At 40.3% G+C, this 13,896-nt stretch overlaps 3 protein-coding genes across 5 annotated transcripts; 2 read left to right on the top strand and 1 right to left on the bottom strand.

The window, feature by feature from the left end:
* Positions 1–299: 299 nt before the first annotated feature.
* On the bottom strand, positions 300–2,965 carry LOC103455652 (UV-B-induced protein At3g17800, chloroplastic-like). 2 transcript variants are annotated; one of them, XM_008395235.4, is made up of 3 exons: positions 2,639–2,965; positions 2,004–2,317; positions 300–1,437 (listed from the first exon to the last, which is right to left on the bottom strand). In XM_008395235.4, exons 1-3 carry the CDS (start codon positions 2,780–2,782, stop codon positions 600–602), a joined length of 1,296 nt encoding a protein of 431 aa, XP_008393457.2. In that variant the 5' UTR covers positions 2,783–2,965; the 3' UTR covers positions 300–599. The 2 variants fall into 2 exon arrangements, with proteins under 2 accessions (XP_008393457.2, XP_008393456.2); XM_008395234.4 differs by having other exon boundaries at positions 2,004–2,320; positions 2,639–2,878.
* A 1,895-nt stretch (positions 2,966–4,860) lies between these two features.
* LOC103431256 (uncharacterized) lies at positions 4,861–7,368 on the top strand. The gene is made up of 4 exons (XM_008369393.4): positions 4,861–5,348; positions 5,875–6,020; positions 6,923–7,041; positions 7,130–7,368. Exons 1-4 carry the CDS (start codon positions 5,134–5,136, stop codon positions 7,229–7,231), a joined length of 582 nt encoding a protein of 193 aa, XP_008367615.1. The 5' UTR covers positions 4,861–5,133; the 3' UTR covers positions 7,232–7,368.
* Positions 7,369–7,676: 308 nt separating this feature from the next.
* Positions 7,677–13,331, top strand: LOC103431255 (extra-large guanine nucleotide-binding protein 3-like). 2 transcript variants are annotated; one of them, XM_070811574.1, is made up of 8 exons: positions 7,677–8,795; positions 8,883–9,020; positions 9,347–9,451; positions 9,565–9,750; positions 10,609–10,786; positions 11,534–11,766; positions 12,077–12,246; positions 12,365–13,331. In XM_070811574.1, the coding sequence occupies exons 1-8, from the start codon at positions 7,764–7,766 to the stop codon at positions 12,945–12,947; spliced, it is 2,625 nt and encodes an 874-aa protein (XP_070667675.1). In that variant the 5' UTR covers positions 7,677–7,763; the 3' UTR covers positions 12,948–13,331. The 2 variants fall into 2 exon arrangements, with proteins under 2 accessions (XP_070667675.1, XP_070667674.1); XM_070811573.1 differs by having other exon boundaries at positions 11,531–11,766.
* Positions 13,332–13,896: the final 565 nt, after the last annotated feature.

Below are 13,896 nucleotides of genomic sequence, written 5' to 3'. Positions count from 1 at the left end.
TAAGCAGTTTTAAAGTTAAACTTTAACTTTATGGATGAATAGAATCTGTTAAAAATCACCAATTTTGTGCGCACAGCCAAATCCAGTTCTTGACCAGCGGTGGTGGGTCGAAGGCATGGAAAGGCGACATTAAAGCGAAACGAAACAGATTCAAGTTCTACTATGACGGGCAAGGCTTCTTATCTGCACAACTTACAGAGACTGATGCAGAATTTACATTCTATGACATGTTCGGCGCAGTTCTGCATCGTCTGAATCTTTCCAAGCCTAACAAATTTCTTTACAATTCCATGTAGAAGTGCAACAAAAGGAAAGACTCTCATAAATTAAATGATCAAATGTTGTTCTGTAACCCGTTGTATCGATGAGAAATGGTTGTCAGCGCAAACAAATCAGAATTACAGAAAGTTTGATAACCCTACAAAGCCTTTTTGTTACAGGGACAACAGCAAATTTTCAGCTGTTTATATACAGCAATTAGCACCAAACATTTGATATTTTTCACTAGGTCTCAATTATCCCATTTGAGAAGGGCAGTTGGGGCTCCAATGCACCACCGAGTTTTACCATGGCAGGAACGATCTTTAACTCAATATAACTCAGTTTGCAACAAAATGATACCTGGAATCCACATAGCTCTCGACGTCCCAAAGAAAAGAGCCAAAAGTCACAGATTCCAAAATGAGTCTCCTCAAACCACCAAAGCTAATCTTGATGAGATCATCCTTGGAGGAATCAACAGTCCCCTGAGGAGTGATGACAATATCGGGTCTCCCAAACAATGCCTCGGTGTGCTTTTCAATGATGCTAATGGCCTCCCTCGATCTAATTGTTGCATACCTATGAAGGGTCTCTCCATCAAACGACATCACATAGGTTCGCAACCGAGAATGCTTCAGCGCATTGCCAAAACCCCCAGGACTAACGCCTCCAGCCAAGGAAGGGACTTCAGGATGGGAAGACGCCCCTGCTTGCGAAGCCTCCCCTCCACTGCCAGGCCTCACGTCCTCCCCCACTGATTTGTGAATATCACTGTCTTCAGCACCCATTGCACCTGGAAGGATCTTCATTGTCTTCTCCAGTTGAAACCTCTGGTCAACCCGTTTGAGGAAGTACCCATACATGACAGAGGCTGCATAAACCTGCCCAACTTTGAGTTTGCTAATCTTTGCTAAAGAGGTCGAGTCACCCAACCGATTTCCTAGGATGAGAGACAGGTGGTTTCGAATCATCTCGTACGCTTCAGGAGAGTGAAGCTGCTCGAGCTTCTCGTCTTGACTTGGCCATGAATCAACTTGGCCAGAAGGGTCTGAAGCAGTTGGGCTAATGGCAGGTACTAGAGAAACATTAGCATCCATGAATTTCTGCACCACCAAAGCATACAAAATCTCTTCAAGAGCCTTTCTCCTTTCAGTAGCCTTAACCTCAGCGATCCTCCTGATATTGCAGAAGAAGTTAATAATATCTCACTCCAAAACTACAATTCTCCATTTAGTTGCACATACCAAATGGTGGCAAAGTCAAACTTTTTCCTTCATTTATTCTGATTTTACTAAGGAAAACAGCATCAAACTTATGGTTCATTTACGCAGCTTAACTTGACTTAGCCCCAGTTTGGGGTTGAAGGTGATTTAAAAAAAAGCTCCTATGAAAAAAAACTGGGAGTGTTTTTGGTGTTTGGTAAATTTAAAAAAAAGGGCTTATTTTGGAAGCTGCTGTGAGAATAAGTTGAAATCAAAGAAAAAAGCTGAAGCTGCAATTTGTAGCTTTGGAAAACTGGTTTTTTTTCAAAGCACACAGAACTACAGTGCTCCTTTAATGAAAAGATCCACTATCAGACTGCTTTTTTTTTCAAAAGCACTTTTACAAAAAAGTTTACCAAACACTTTCACAGCCGTTTATTCTCACAGCAGCTTTTTTTCAAAGCTCAGCGATACCAAACCAGCCCTTAATGTAAACATAACTGGCTCTTAGCTTATCACTCAATCTAGATTGCAACTAACCTGTACAAAACGAGGTCTGTACCAGATGCGGAAGGCTCTTCCTTCTGTTCCTTCTTTTGCTCAGCATCGCGGTCGGTTTGAAGCTGTTCAAGCTGCTGGTCCACTGCACTAGGCACAAGGTGTGGGTGACTAATCATTATCTGAGAGAGGAACTGCCCAATTGGAGACTCCAGCTGAAGTGGGGCGATTGGAGAAGCAGAACCAGCTGAGTCCGGAGACGAAGATGCAGCTGCCGCCCTAACCACGAAGCCTCTCCTGCTTCCATATCCCATTCTCCTATGCCCCACCTTCGGTTGACAGATTGAAAACCGATGCTGCTAAACATGAAATCAGATCAAATATTACTCAACTACTACGCCAAATTTGGCCACAGCTACAAATATTCCGAAAAAGATCGGATGAAATATCGACTAAAAATTGATTTTTTGCATAGACATTTAAGTCATATGCTATAAACAGCACAATTGAACTGCACCAACTAAAACCCCTCAAATCCCAATAAAAATTGAATCTTTCTCAATTTAACAGAAACCCCAGAATTCTCATCAATTACCAGAGGAACCCATTACTCGCAAACTATTCGGGATCATGCAAAATTGAAAAGTAACAACAACCCACGAATTCTCATCAATTACCTTGATTGGCGAGTGAGTTTTGGGACCCAAACGCAGAAATCCGGGTCCATTGGCCGTCAAAATCCCCGGTCGGGCAATCAAATTGGAGGGCCTGGAGGCGGCGATTGATGATTGAAAAACACTCGATGTTGCTGCTGCTTCCATCTTTCAGCTCTCCGACCCGAAACCCTATAATTTACAATTCGAACTGATAAATTTCACACAAGACAAATGAAATTCTTTTTCTATTTAGACAAATGAGTTGTGCTGTCTAATTATTACCGTCCAATTTAAGTAACAAAATAAAGATGAAAAAAGAGTGAGTAAAAACTTAGCTTATTTTTAGCTACGTTTCTGAAACTTAAATTTAGTCTTAATTTGGTTTTTTTTTTTTAATTTAAAAATCGTCATTTTATTTTCTCAAGTTAAAATTTACTCCACTTTGCTCTCAAAACTCGATTTGTGCTTTCTTGAACTTAAAAATCATCTTTATAAGACTCAAAATTTATTCTACATTGATTTAGATATGTTAATCTCGTATGTAGCTAGGTGCCCCGGGCTAATTAACTTTTTTTCTTTCATCTATTCAATGCTTTTAAAATTAATATTATCTGATTGTTGAATGTTGACGTATAATGAAAATTTATAATTAAATTTACTGCACATACGACATTGTCTTTTTGAATGTTGGTCTCACGTACATTTTAGGAGGCGATCTATAAATTAAAATAAAATTATGACTTTTGAGTTCTAAGACCTACTCCAACCCTTAGAGTAAAACTCAGATGTTAAGTTCTAAACTTACCCAACTTGTTCCAACCTTTGGGGTAAATATGAATTAAAACTCAAAACTCATTTCTAGGCCAAATTTAGCCCAGGATTCTTCCTGGGTTAGTGGGGCTGGCCCACTATATATGTATATTTTTTTTAGTTTTATATAAATTTATTGAATTCAACAGTTAATATCTAATTTGATGAAATCCAACTGGTAAAAATCTAACGGTCTAAATTTAAATCCAACAACTAAAGTAATTAAAAAAAAATTCTTTTATGTGTTTCATATTCTTTCATAGTATTTCACGAGTTTCATGGTGTTAGTTAGTGATTTTTTAATATTTGTCAGAATCAAAATATTTTTAGGTCAATATGTTCATAAAATTAAATTAAGATAGTCTACATAATTTTTTTTTTAAAGTTATTAGCCTAAATTTATTTTTTAATACTTTAAGGTTAAGGGGGTGTATTCAATTAGGATTTTAAGGGATTTTAATTCTTTTGATAAATTATGGGGTATTCAATCAGATTTTAAGTGATTCTCTGAAATTCAATGTGTATTCAATCAGGACTTTAAGATAATTTATTAAAATCCTTAGAAATCCAGATGTATTCAATTAGAATTTTAAAGAAGTTTATAACATTTAAGGTGTATTCAATTAGAATTTGAATTTAAAGAATTTAGAAAAGTTGAGGAATTAAAGGGAATTTGAGAGATTTTGTAATGTATTTTAAGCATCTACAAATCTCACATCTCCCCATGAGATTTCGAGGGAATTGAATCAAAATTTTACATGGAATCTCTACAAATTAGTTAAACTCTATAAAAATTCATGGATTTATAAATCTATTAAAATCTCTCAAATTCCCAATTGAATACACCCCTAAAATTTTAACCCATAAGAGTTTGAGCAAAAAAGCTACTTATGGATTAAAACTAAATTTTTTAGGTTAAAAATTTTAGGTTTTAAGATAGTGTAAGGTATCGTTTGGTGTGCAGACGGGACGAGACAGAACGGAATGGAACGGGACGGGACGAGACATGACAGGACGGAATGGAGAGAGAGCAAAGATGCCCCCGGATGGAAACAAGGAGGAAGAAGAAGGAGACGGAGATGTTATAATTTTGTGTTCCATAGATGTGGAACGAGTCGTTCCAGGAGGTGAGGCAGAACGAAAATTCACCCAAAATTTATCTCGTGGAATAATGCATTTCACCTGTTTTAAGCGCACCAAACGTAGAATGAAACGCCTTATCCCGTTTCGTTCCGTCCCGTTCCACGTCCCAAACGATACCTAAGGGTGCGTTTGGTACGCAGACGGGACGGGACGGGAGGGAACGGAACGGGACGGGACGGGACGGAACGGGACGGGACGGGACGGAACGAAGGTGTAATTTTTGAAAAATACATGGGGTATATTTGTCTTAAAATGGTAAAACAGTGTGTTCCACAGACGTGGAACAAACCCGTTCCAGGGGGAGGTGGGACGCAAAAACACCCAAAATCTATCCCGTGGAATAGCCCGTTCCACCCATTTTTGACGTACCAAACGCGGGACGGAACGCCTCGTCCCGTTCCGTCCCACGTACCAAACGCACCCTAAAGGAGCTTACCTAAAAATAAATAAGTGAACGAAAAAAGAAATTGACTAATTTGTGATAAACAAGTGAAAAACCCAGCCGCCCCAAGGGACGTATTGTGATCTGTGAATCAGACAGAGACAGTGGAATTCAGTAAGCCATGAAGTTCCGGTACGCCATGGTGTGTTCGTCGAACCAGAACCGGAGCATGGAGGCTCACTCGCTCCTCAAGCGGCAGGGCTTCGACGTCGCGTCGTACGGCACCGGAGCCCACGTCAAGCTCCCTGGTCCCTCTCTCAGAGAACCCAACGTTTACGACTTTGGCACACCTTACAAGCAGATGTTCGACGATCTGCGGCGAAAAGACCCCGAACTGTATCCTCCTCCTCCGAACTTGTTCTTCTTTCGATTTTGTTCAATTGGGGTTTTCAAATTATGTATCTTTCTTGTTTCGATTGGGTTTTTCGAATTCTGGGTTTTGGGGAATATGATATTTTGGTGATGAAATAGATTCCTATAAATATCCAGAAAATAGTGCGAACAAAATGTTTTGGTGGCAGCAGATTGGTTAACATGAAAGAAAAAGAAGAACTTTGAGACTCTGTTGATATATGCAACTGAGATTGTAGGTTCAAAGCTTCAATATTTGGAGATTAAGTGGGCAGTCTGATAGATTTTGTGTATGAACTTACCCGTGGCTTTTAAGAGTAAATTCGATATTTGTGGATTCGAGGCGTTTAGCGAAGAGTATAGAATAGTTGATGATGATGACTATTGATTGGTAGCTCTGAGTAGCAATGCTCGAGTATTGTGGGATGTATGAACTGGAATTTATGTGCGTACTTTGCGTTCTGAACCGTGTTGTTTTTTATGCAAAGTGCAACCTTGACGATAAGTACAGGTATAAGCGTAATGGCATCTTGCCTATGCTTAAAAGAAACTTGGGAGTCAAACTGGCACCTCAGCGATGGCAGGACAATGCTGCCGACGGTTCCTTTGATGTGGTGTTAACATTCGAAGAAAAGGTTTTTGACATGGTTATTGAAGGTTGGTTTTAACTCTCTTCTCCTAGTTTCGGCTTGTATCTTCTGGATTTCAATAGTCCACAGTAATTCGATAATCAATTAATTAAATGCTCTTCTTTGTGTTGGTAGTATTGTTTCTTGGCAATCTCTTTCTGTCGAGCTGTTGGAATATGACTAGCTGGTAGAGTTTGAGCTCTTAAGTTATAGGCATGCAATTTCTTTCAGCTTAACGTAATCATTGGAGATGGTAACAAACAACGATTGATATTTGAAATGGATTCTTTTTCCATCTGGGAAATGTAAGAAAGTAAGAACTTTGAGTTTATAGGTTCCCAGGATTATTAGATTTTATACATATAACAGAGATGCTGGTTCTAGGAACTTGTGGTTAATGAACCTCAAGGAAAAGATAAAGTTTAAACCTCAAGAGAGTTTTTGATAAAAAATAACATATTGGATGGTTGAAAGTTTCTGTTTAGTTGAGCATATGTGGAAGAATTTATTTTGAACTGAAAACCCAAGTTGGATGGTAGGGGAGAATGCTGAAATTTGTTGGCTTGAGTCTGCCTGCTGTATACGTGGTGATATTTTTCGCAGAGAAGGCTGTAGGTGGGAGAGACTCTACTTATGCCTAAAAAATGGAAATTGAATAACTTAACTGGGTTTTGATCAGATTTCTCTGTGGATTTGATTTCATAATCTTTCGCTTGATGTAATTCACACAACCAAATGAATCATATGGACTTATATTTGAACTTTGAACTTTTAGTCCAAACTCTAACAAAAGCTTCAAAAGTATTGGCACCATCTACTTTGGTTTATCTTTTAGTTTTATGAAAACTAAAAGAAGATTTGTGCAGTTAATCTGTAACTTGAAGATGCCATCCTTGTTTGCTTGTCTGACCCGTGTGCAACAATGTATAGATCTCAACAACCGGGACCATGTTCTTAGGAAATGTGTGCTGATAATCAACTTGGAGGTGAAAGATAACCACGAGGAGGCGGCTGTAGGAGCTCGTCTTGCTTTAGATCTTTGCCAAGAGGTCTGTATTTATGGTTGCATTGACACCCCATAATCTGTAATGCAAAATAGTAATGCTGACGGGTACATTATCGTTAATTTTTTTCCAGATCGAAGCAGCCGAATCGTGGGAGGAATCAATTGATGATATTGTATCTGGTTTTGAGAAACAGCAGCGACGGAAGTTAGTGTATAGCATCTCATTTTATTGAAACTGTACTAATAGTCTGTTAGGGAGATTTCGAAAAACCAAGACCCGGTGTTGCTGGTAACTTATGTGCACTGACTGATCTCCCTAAATGTACTTCTTGCTTAAGCACCAGTTTCAATAATATCTTGATTAGAGCAACTCTCCTACCAGTAATACTAATACGGAGTACGAAGATGACACTAAAACACCAAAATTCTATTCTGCGAGAGGTAAGGATAACGTCATCTTGACATCTCGTGCCAAATTTTTCTCGACCAACAAACATTAGCAACTCAATGTATAAACGTATTTACTTTGGTTTCACCAAAAGTAATCAACTGTCAATTTCCAATGGTACTTATTTTTAATTATTTGTAAACTCCAAAAACATCAATTTGAAATGTGAAAAAATTGTCAACGTCATCGTTGACATTTCTCAACTCTTATCCCCCACTCTCTAGCTTCCCCCCAACTGCTTTGTACGGCAAAGCAATTACCTTTCATTTCATTTTCTCGAGCTTTTTTCTCGGGAACCAAACACCCTGCGCCCCGCCATGGCTTCCGAACCGGAGGGCGGGAAGAGCTGGGAGGACCTCCTCAGAAAGATGCTGCCTGCCGGCGCACCATTACCCGACGAAGAGCACCTCGACTACTCCATCGCCGTCGAATACGAAGGCTCTCCTCTGCACTACGACCCGCCCAAGGTTGATCCGGTTAACCTCGACTCTCTCGATCTTTACTCTTCTTCCGTGACCGCTGGTTCGGTTGAAGCCCCGTCTTCGATTCCGGTGGCGTCGCCGGTCGGTCAGAAGGTCTCGCGGTTCAGTCGGGTGAGTAACGGCGGCGTTGTGAAGGAGACGAGTAGAACGACGTCGTCTTCGACTCCGCGGACGCAACCGGAGCTGCGAAACCGCAGGGAAGGATCGGAATTTGAAGGAGCAGAGGAAGGTTTCAGCTCTGAGTTGCCGGCTCAAGACTCGAACTTGGAGCACAAACCGACCGGCGGCGCCACCGGAGGAAAGAGGGCGGCTGTCGTCACTTTCAATGAACCAAGAGATTCGGAGAACGAGGACGAGGGTGAAGATAACGACTCGTCCCCGCAATCGAGCGCGGCCACCGAACAGGTGGGATCGCCGGTTGTAGGGGCCTCTTCGCCCGGGAGGCGATCGAGTAAGAGAGGGATTTGCAGCAGGTGCGGGAAAGGGAACAGATTGAAGGAGAGAGAGTGGTGTTTGGTGTGCGACGCCAAGTACTGCAGCAATTGCTTGCTGAAGGCGATGGGGTCGATGCCGGAGGGGAGGAAATGTGTGAGCTGCATTGGGCAGCCAATAGACGAGTCCAAGAGGTCGAACTTGGGGAAGTGTTCGAGGATCCTGTCGAGGGTTTGCAGCCCTTTGGAGATTCGGCAGATAATGAGGGGCGAGAAGGAGTGCCCCGCCAATCAGCTTCGGCCGGAGCAGTTGGTTGTGAATGGAAGCAAGCTGAGGGAAGAAGAACTGGCTGAGATTTTGGGATGTGAATTGCCTCCTCAGAAGTTGAAACCTGGGAGGTATTGGTACGATAAGGATTCCGGTCTTTGGGGAAAGGTGAGCTTTTTTTTAGCAAATGGATGAGCATTTGCAGTAGGGTTTTTTGTGCTTTGTATGTTTATAGTCCTGTGTGCTTGATTTCAGGAGGGTGAGAAGCCGGATAGGATTATTAGCTCGAAACTCAATGTTGGGGGTAAGATTCGGTTTGATGCAAGCAATGGGAACACCAAAGTGTTCATGAATGGCCGAGAGATCACAAAGATTGAGCGTAGGGTGTTGAAGGTATTACCTAAATGTCCATAATGAATGAGTATGTTGGTAGTAGAGCTCCGTTTTCAATACAAACAAATGCAACAATAATTTGGAAATCTAAACCCTAAACCCCTAGTATGAAAAAGTGAATCTGTCAATCCAATGGTTGCAAATGTGAATTCGTACTATAGGATTTTCCATAATAAGTAAGTTTGTAAGATAATCATCTGTCTAGTTGAAAGTCTCTAATGAAAGTTAACAATAAGAAGAAGCTTCTTCATATTTTTTGGTGATTGCATAAATCATTTGTTTACATACGACAAAGCTTATCATTTTCCTTTTCACTTGCATCTCAGCTGGCCAAAGTGCAGTGCCCTCCGGATACTCATTTCTGGGTGTATGATGATGGTTCTTATGAGGAGGAAGGCCAGAATAACATTAAAGGGAATATATGGGGAAAGGTTCTTTCGTACCTTGAATGTTGGTTAATTGTTGTTTGGTGCACGTTTGAAATTGTGACAGATTATTGTGAGTCGAATTTTTATTCTCTTGCAGTTTGGTTTTTGGTAGGCAGGCATCCACTCGTTTCATTTGTTCATTATTCTCATTGCCTGTACCACCTGGTAATCAAAATGGGGCACAAGAAGATCCGATGACACCTTCAAGCAGGTCAGTCCGGGAATTCTGGGAACAGGGAAGAGTTCAGAAACTTCTGTTATTTGGCTTGGAGGGATCTGGAACTAGCACCATCTTCAAGCAGGTATTGCCCCCCTTCTCTTCAGGGTGCCTTGCATGGTACACGTCTTTTTGAGTTTACGTGTTTCCTAGTGTCTGATCTAGTCAAGCAAGACTTGAATAGACTTGCTCTATCCGGTGTCTGGTTCCTCATTGGTTTACAGTTATGCAACTATAAAATATTTAAAACTGCTTTCGCTAAATGCAAAGATGTTAGTAGTTGCATTTACCTTGTTTTCAATTTGACTCGTGACATATTTCATCAGTTGACAATTAAAATGTGTTTCCTTTACCATGATAGTGAACTTACCTTATCTTCCCATATGTCATTACATGGTTTGCAATCTTTCACTGAAACCATTGGCTCTTTTTGACTGAACAACCCCAACTAGGAGTCTAGAAATTTAGCAAGTATGGTAAAACCATGGAAGTAGCCAAGATGCTGCATGTTTTAATGGATCAAGAACATTATTAGAAGCAGGGGAAATCCAATTAGCTCAGTCACTGATATATTGCAAGTATGGTAAATGTGGGCATTCACCTTGGAAAACATTAATTTAAACATTTAACATAGATGTGCTGACATGTAGCATTGTGAGTCATTAGGTTTTGTGTGAATGATTTAGATTCAAAACCAAGGGAAAACAGGGATATTAAAATAGGATTGGAGTCCATTTAATGTATTAACTTACCTTTTGTGGATAATCAAACTGCATGATACCTTGAAGACCGGTTAGCGAAAAGCCCCTAGGGCTTGGTGCTTTTGTTTTTGCTGTTTATTATTTCATTCGCTTTTTTTTGGTATCAGAACTTTGAAAGCTTTATTTCTTGGACAGTACATCTTAAAAATGCTTATGTCATCCTTCTTTTACCCATGGAACAGGCTAAGCTCTTATACGGGAACAAGTTCACTTCCGAAGAGCTGCAGAACATCAAACTCATGATTCAGAGCAATATGTATAAGTATCTAAGTATATTACTTGAGGGCCGAGAACGTTTTGAAGAGGAAGCATTGACAGAGAATAGGATATCTTTGTTGGCTGCTCATGAGTCCCCTTCAGGTCAACATGACCTTTTACTTTTTCTGTTTACAAAAATACGGTAGCTGCTTGCTATGTCCATGTCCATCTTTGCAACAAAACTCTAGATCCATGATTGTTGTAGTTGTTTCTAACATAGATACATTGCATTATGGTGGTCATGTCTGATTTGTTTTTGCGTTAAATACTACTTCAAATACAGCTACCTTGACAGGGCTGGTAGTTTTTTTTATTGATAGATGGGTCAACCTTCTCTTAGTCTGATTCTCTGCTGCTGCTGTTGGTCAAATTTTGTTTGTTTGTTTGTTAGAATCAAGTAGAGGTCGCACTTGGTGCGATGGCAAGTGCCTTCGCCCATGAGCGGTAGGTCTCGGGTTCGAGACTTGGGAGCAGCCTCTCCATAAATGGGGGTAAGGCTAGCCGACATTCACCTCTCCCAGACCCTGCGTAAAGCGGGAGCCTTGTGCACTGGGTACGACCTAGACCTAGTTTGTTAGAATCAAGTAGAACAGTGGCGTTGGCATATCATTTTTTTGTCTGTCCGAAAAGGAAAAAATGCTTCCCCTATTGGTTTCATCTTATGTCCAACATAATTTAAACTCATGATTGTCCCCTTGTTATTAATATTGAAGAAATGTTATACTGGTTGAAGAGGAAAATGTTTACATCTTAAGAGAGAATATTTTGCTTATTTGGTTCTCTGCTTGTAGGCATGAATGAACCTTAAGTCAGTGGTTGACTGTGAAATGAATTTATGTGAAACAGTAGTTGATGAAAGTGAGCAATGCATCTATGCAATCAACCAAAGGTTCAAGCACTTTTCTGACTGGTTACTGGATATCATGGCAACTGGAGACTTGGATGCATTCTTTCCTGCTGCGACACGTGAGTATGCTCCTATTGTGGATGAAGTGTGGAGAGATTCTGCCATCCAGGAAACATACAAAAGGAGGGAGGAACTAGACTGCCTTCCTGAAGTTGCCAAATATTTCTTAGATCGGGTTAGTCATTACTCATTTTTGCCTTACTCTTTTGGCTCCAAATTGCATGCCTGTTAAAACTTTATTTGGAAGATCAAAGTTTGTTAATCACAGAATTGATAGTATTCCTTTTATGGAATTTTCATATTTAGTTTATGATCATTCACATTTACTTTGAATTAATATTAAGACTATGTTTGGATAGAATATGGTTTAATTGGTTGATATGGGTGACATTTTAAGCAGGCTTGGATGCTTTGTCGCTAGCTAAACTAAATTTGCAATATTCATGTTTTATTCTTATGCACGTTTGGTGTTTCATTTCTAACAGGCTATAGAAATATCAAGTAACGAGTATGAGCCGTCCGAGAAAGACATTTTATATGCTGAGGGCGTTACACAGAGCAATGGGCTTGCCTCTATGGAATTTTCATTTGATGACAGAAGTGCCACGTCTGAGCCATACAATGAAAACTATGAATGTTCCCTTCCCTTGACTAAGTAATACCTTCATTCTTTCATCGTCAGTCGAGCTTCCCATCTTGTCCTCATACTGTATCTTTTTTTCTGTTTCCAATGAGACCATCAGTCTGTTGCTCACTGGATTTTATTGTCTCAGGTATCAACTAATTCGCATTAATTCCAAGGGACTGAGTGATGGTTGCAAATGGCTGGAAATGTTTGCAGATGTGAGGGCAGTGATTTTTTGTGTTGTGTTGAGCGACTATGATCAAATGTGGGCCCACGGTAATGGTCTTCTTCGTAATAAATTGCTGGCAAGCAGAGATTTGTTTGAGAGTTTGGTACGGCACCCTTGTTTCAGAGACACTCCGTTTGTGCTCTTTCTGAACAAATACGATGCCTTTGAAGGCAAGATAAACCAGGTTCCGTTGTCTGCCTGCGAGTGGCTAAAGGACTTCAGACCTGTTAGGCTTCATGGTAATAGTCAGTCTCTGGCACAGCAAGCATATTATTACGTGGCGGTGAAATTCAAAGAGCTGTATTCATCCATAAGCGGCGAAAAGTTGTTTGTGGCGCAGACCCGAGCTCGGGAGGCTGCCTCAGTTGACGAGGCATTCAAGTACGTACGGGAGGTCCTCAAGTGGGATGAAGAAAAGAATGATAATTTCTTTGCAGTAAATGGGGACGACTCATTTTACAGCACGGAGATGAGTTCTTCTCCATATGTCAGGGAGGAATAGACCACGCTTCTCCGTGGCTCTGCAGGTGAGCACCATGTGAAGTGAAAAGTTGGAAGGCTTGAACTTGTCACTGGGGAAACACCGAAACTGCTCCAACGAACATGGGGGGCTACGTGCTGCCGTTTGTTCAACTGATGGAAGGATGAGTAGCGAAGACAGTTCGGCTGCATTTCTTTCTCTCTTTGTTCTTTTCCTCCTCCTTTCTCAGGCCGGACTTGTTTTCAACGTAGGCCAACGTAGGCCGGATTTGGTTTCAAGGTTCATTGACAGTGTTGCTGGTTATGTACAGGATTAAAAATTGATTTGTAACATAAGCTCATTTTTAAAGGAGTGGTATTTTTCTGTACAGTAAATTCAAAAGTGAATAAAAAGCCACTTTCGTAAGGTTTTCTGTTTTTTAGGTTAAAATTTCTATTTGCTTATTTCGAATTGAATGAGGCCTCTTTGTGAGGATCACGAGAATCCTTTAATTACATCTGTTAATCGTATATTGTGCGGTCAGTTTTCGTCAAGTACTATTTATATTTAATTTTAAATAAAAAAATAAAAAAAATTCTGATCGCACGATGTACGATCGACGAACGTGATTGTAGGATCTTCAAGATTCGAATTAACCGGGTTTAATTTTTTTATTTAAATTTTATGGCGTGGGAGTTTGAAATTGAATGGCCTATGACTCTGTCAAAGTCAAAACTGCTGTGAAGAAGACAGCTGATACCTTAGCCTGATATTGAGGAACCTAGTTAGGCTAGGAGGACTCGTTCTTACACAGTTAAGCTGACCGACTTTGTGTTGCTTTACATCCGATTACAAAGAAAACATAGACCTAAATAAAGACTAAAAAAAATGAATAGAATAATAACCAATAATTCTAGTTATTACCATATTTATTGCCCAACTTGATCGTTTTTGTAATAGATGGGATCTCGAGAAGAGAGAAACTTACTTA

The sequence above is a fragment of the Malus domestica genome, chromosome 14 (genome assembly GCF_042453785.1).
Source record: "Malus domestica chromosome 14, GDT2T_hap1".
In the NCBI taxonomy this organism is placed as follows: Eukaryota; Viridiplantae; Streptophyta; class Magnoliopsida; order Rosales; family Rosaceae; genus Malus; species Malus domestica.
This window is presented reverse-complemented; position numbering and strand designations above follow the sequence as displayed.

Coding starts and splice junctions, on each gene's coding strand:
- LOC103455652 (XM_008395234.4), bottom strand. CDS start 2,782: ATGGAAGCAGCAGCAACATCGAGTGTTTTTCAATCATCAATCGCCGCC. Junction 2,321..2,638: donor AAACTCACTCGCCAATCAAG/GTAATTGATGAG, acceptor TTTCATGTTTAG/CAGCATCGGTTTTCAATCTG. Junction 1,438..2,003: donor ACAGACCTCGTTTTGTACAG/GTTAGTTGCAAT, acceptor CTGCAATATCAG/GAGGATCGCTGAGGTTAAGG.
- LOC103431256 (XM_008369393.4), top strand. CDS start 5,134: ATGAAGTTCCGGTACGCCATGGTGTGTTCGTCGAACCAGAACCGGAGC. Junction 5,349..5,874: donor CGGCGAAAAGACCCCGAACT/GTATCCTCCTCC, acceptor CGATAAGTACAG/GTATAAGCGTAATGGCATCT. Junction 7,042..7,129: donor CTTTAGATCTTTGCCAAGAG/GTCTGTATTTAT, acceptor ATTTTTTTCCAG/ATCGAAGCAGCCGAATCGTG.
- LOC103431255 (XM_070811573.1), top strand. CDS start 7,764: ATGGCTTCCGAACCGGAGGGCGGGAAGAGCTGGGAGGACCTCCTCAGA. Junction 9,021..9,346: donor TTGAGCGTAGGGTGTTGAAG/GTATTACCTAAA, acceptor CTTGCATCTCAG/CTGGCCAAAGTGCAGTGCCC. Junction 9,751..10,608: donor CTAGCACCATCTTCAAGCAG/GTATTGCCCCCC, acceptor CCCATGGAACAG/GCTAAGCTCTTATACGGGAA.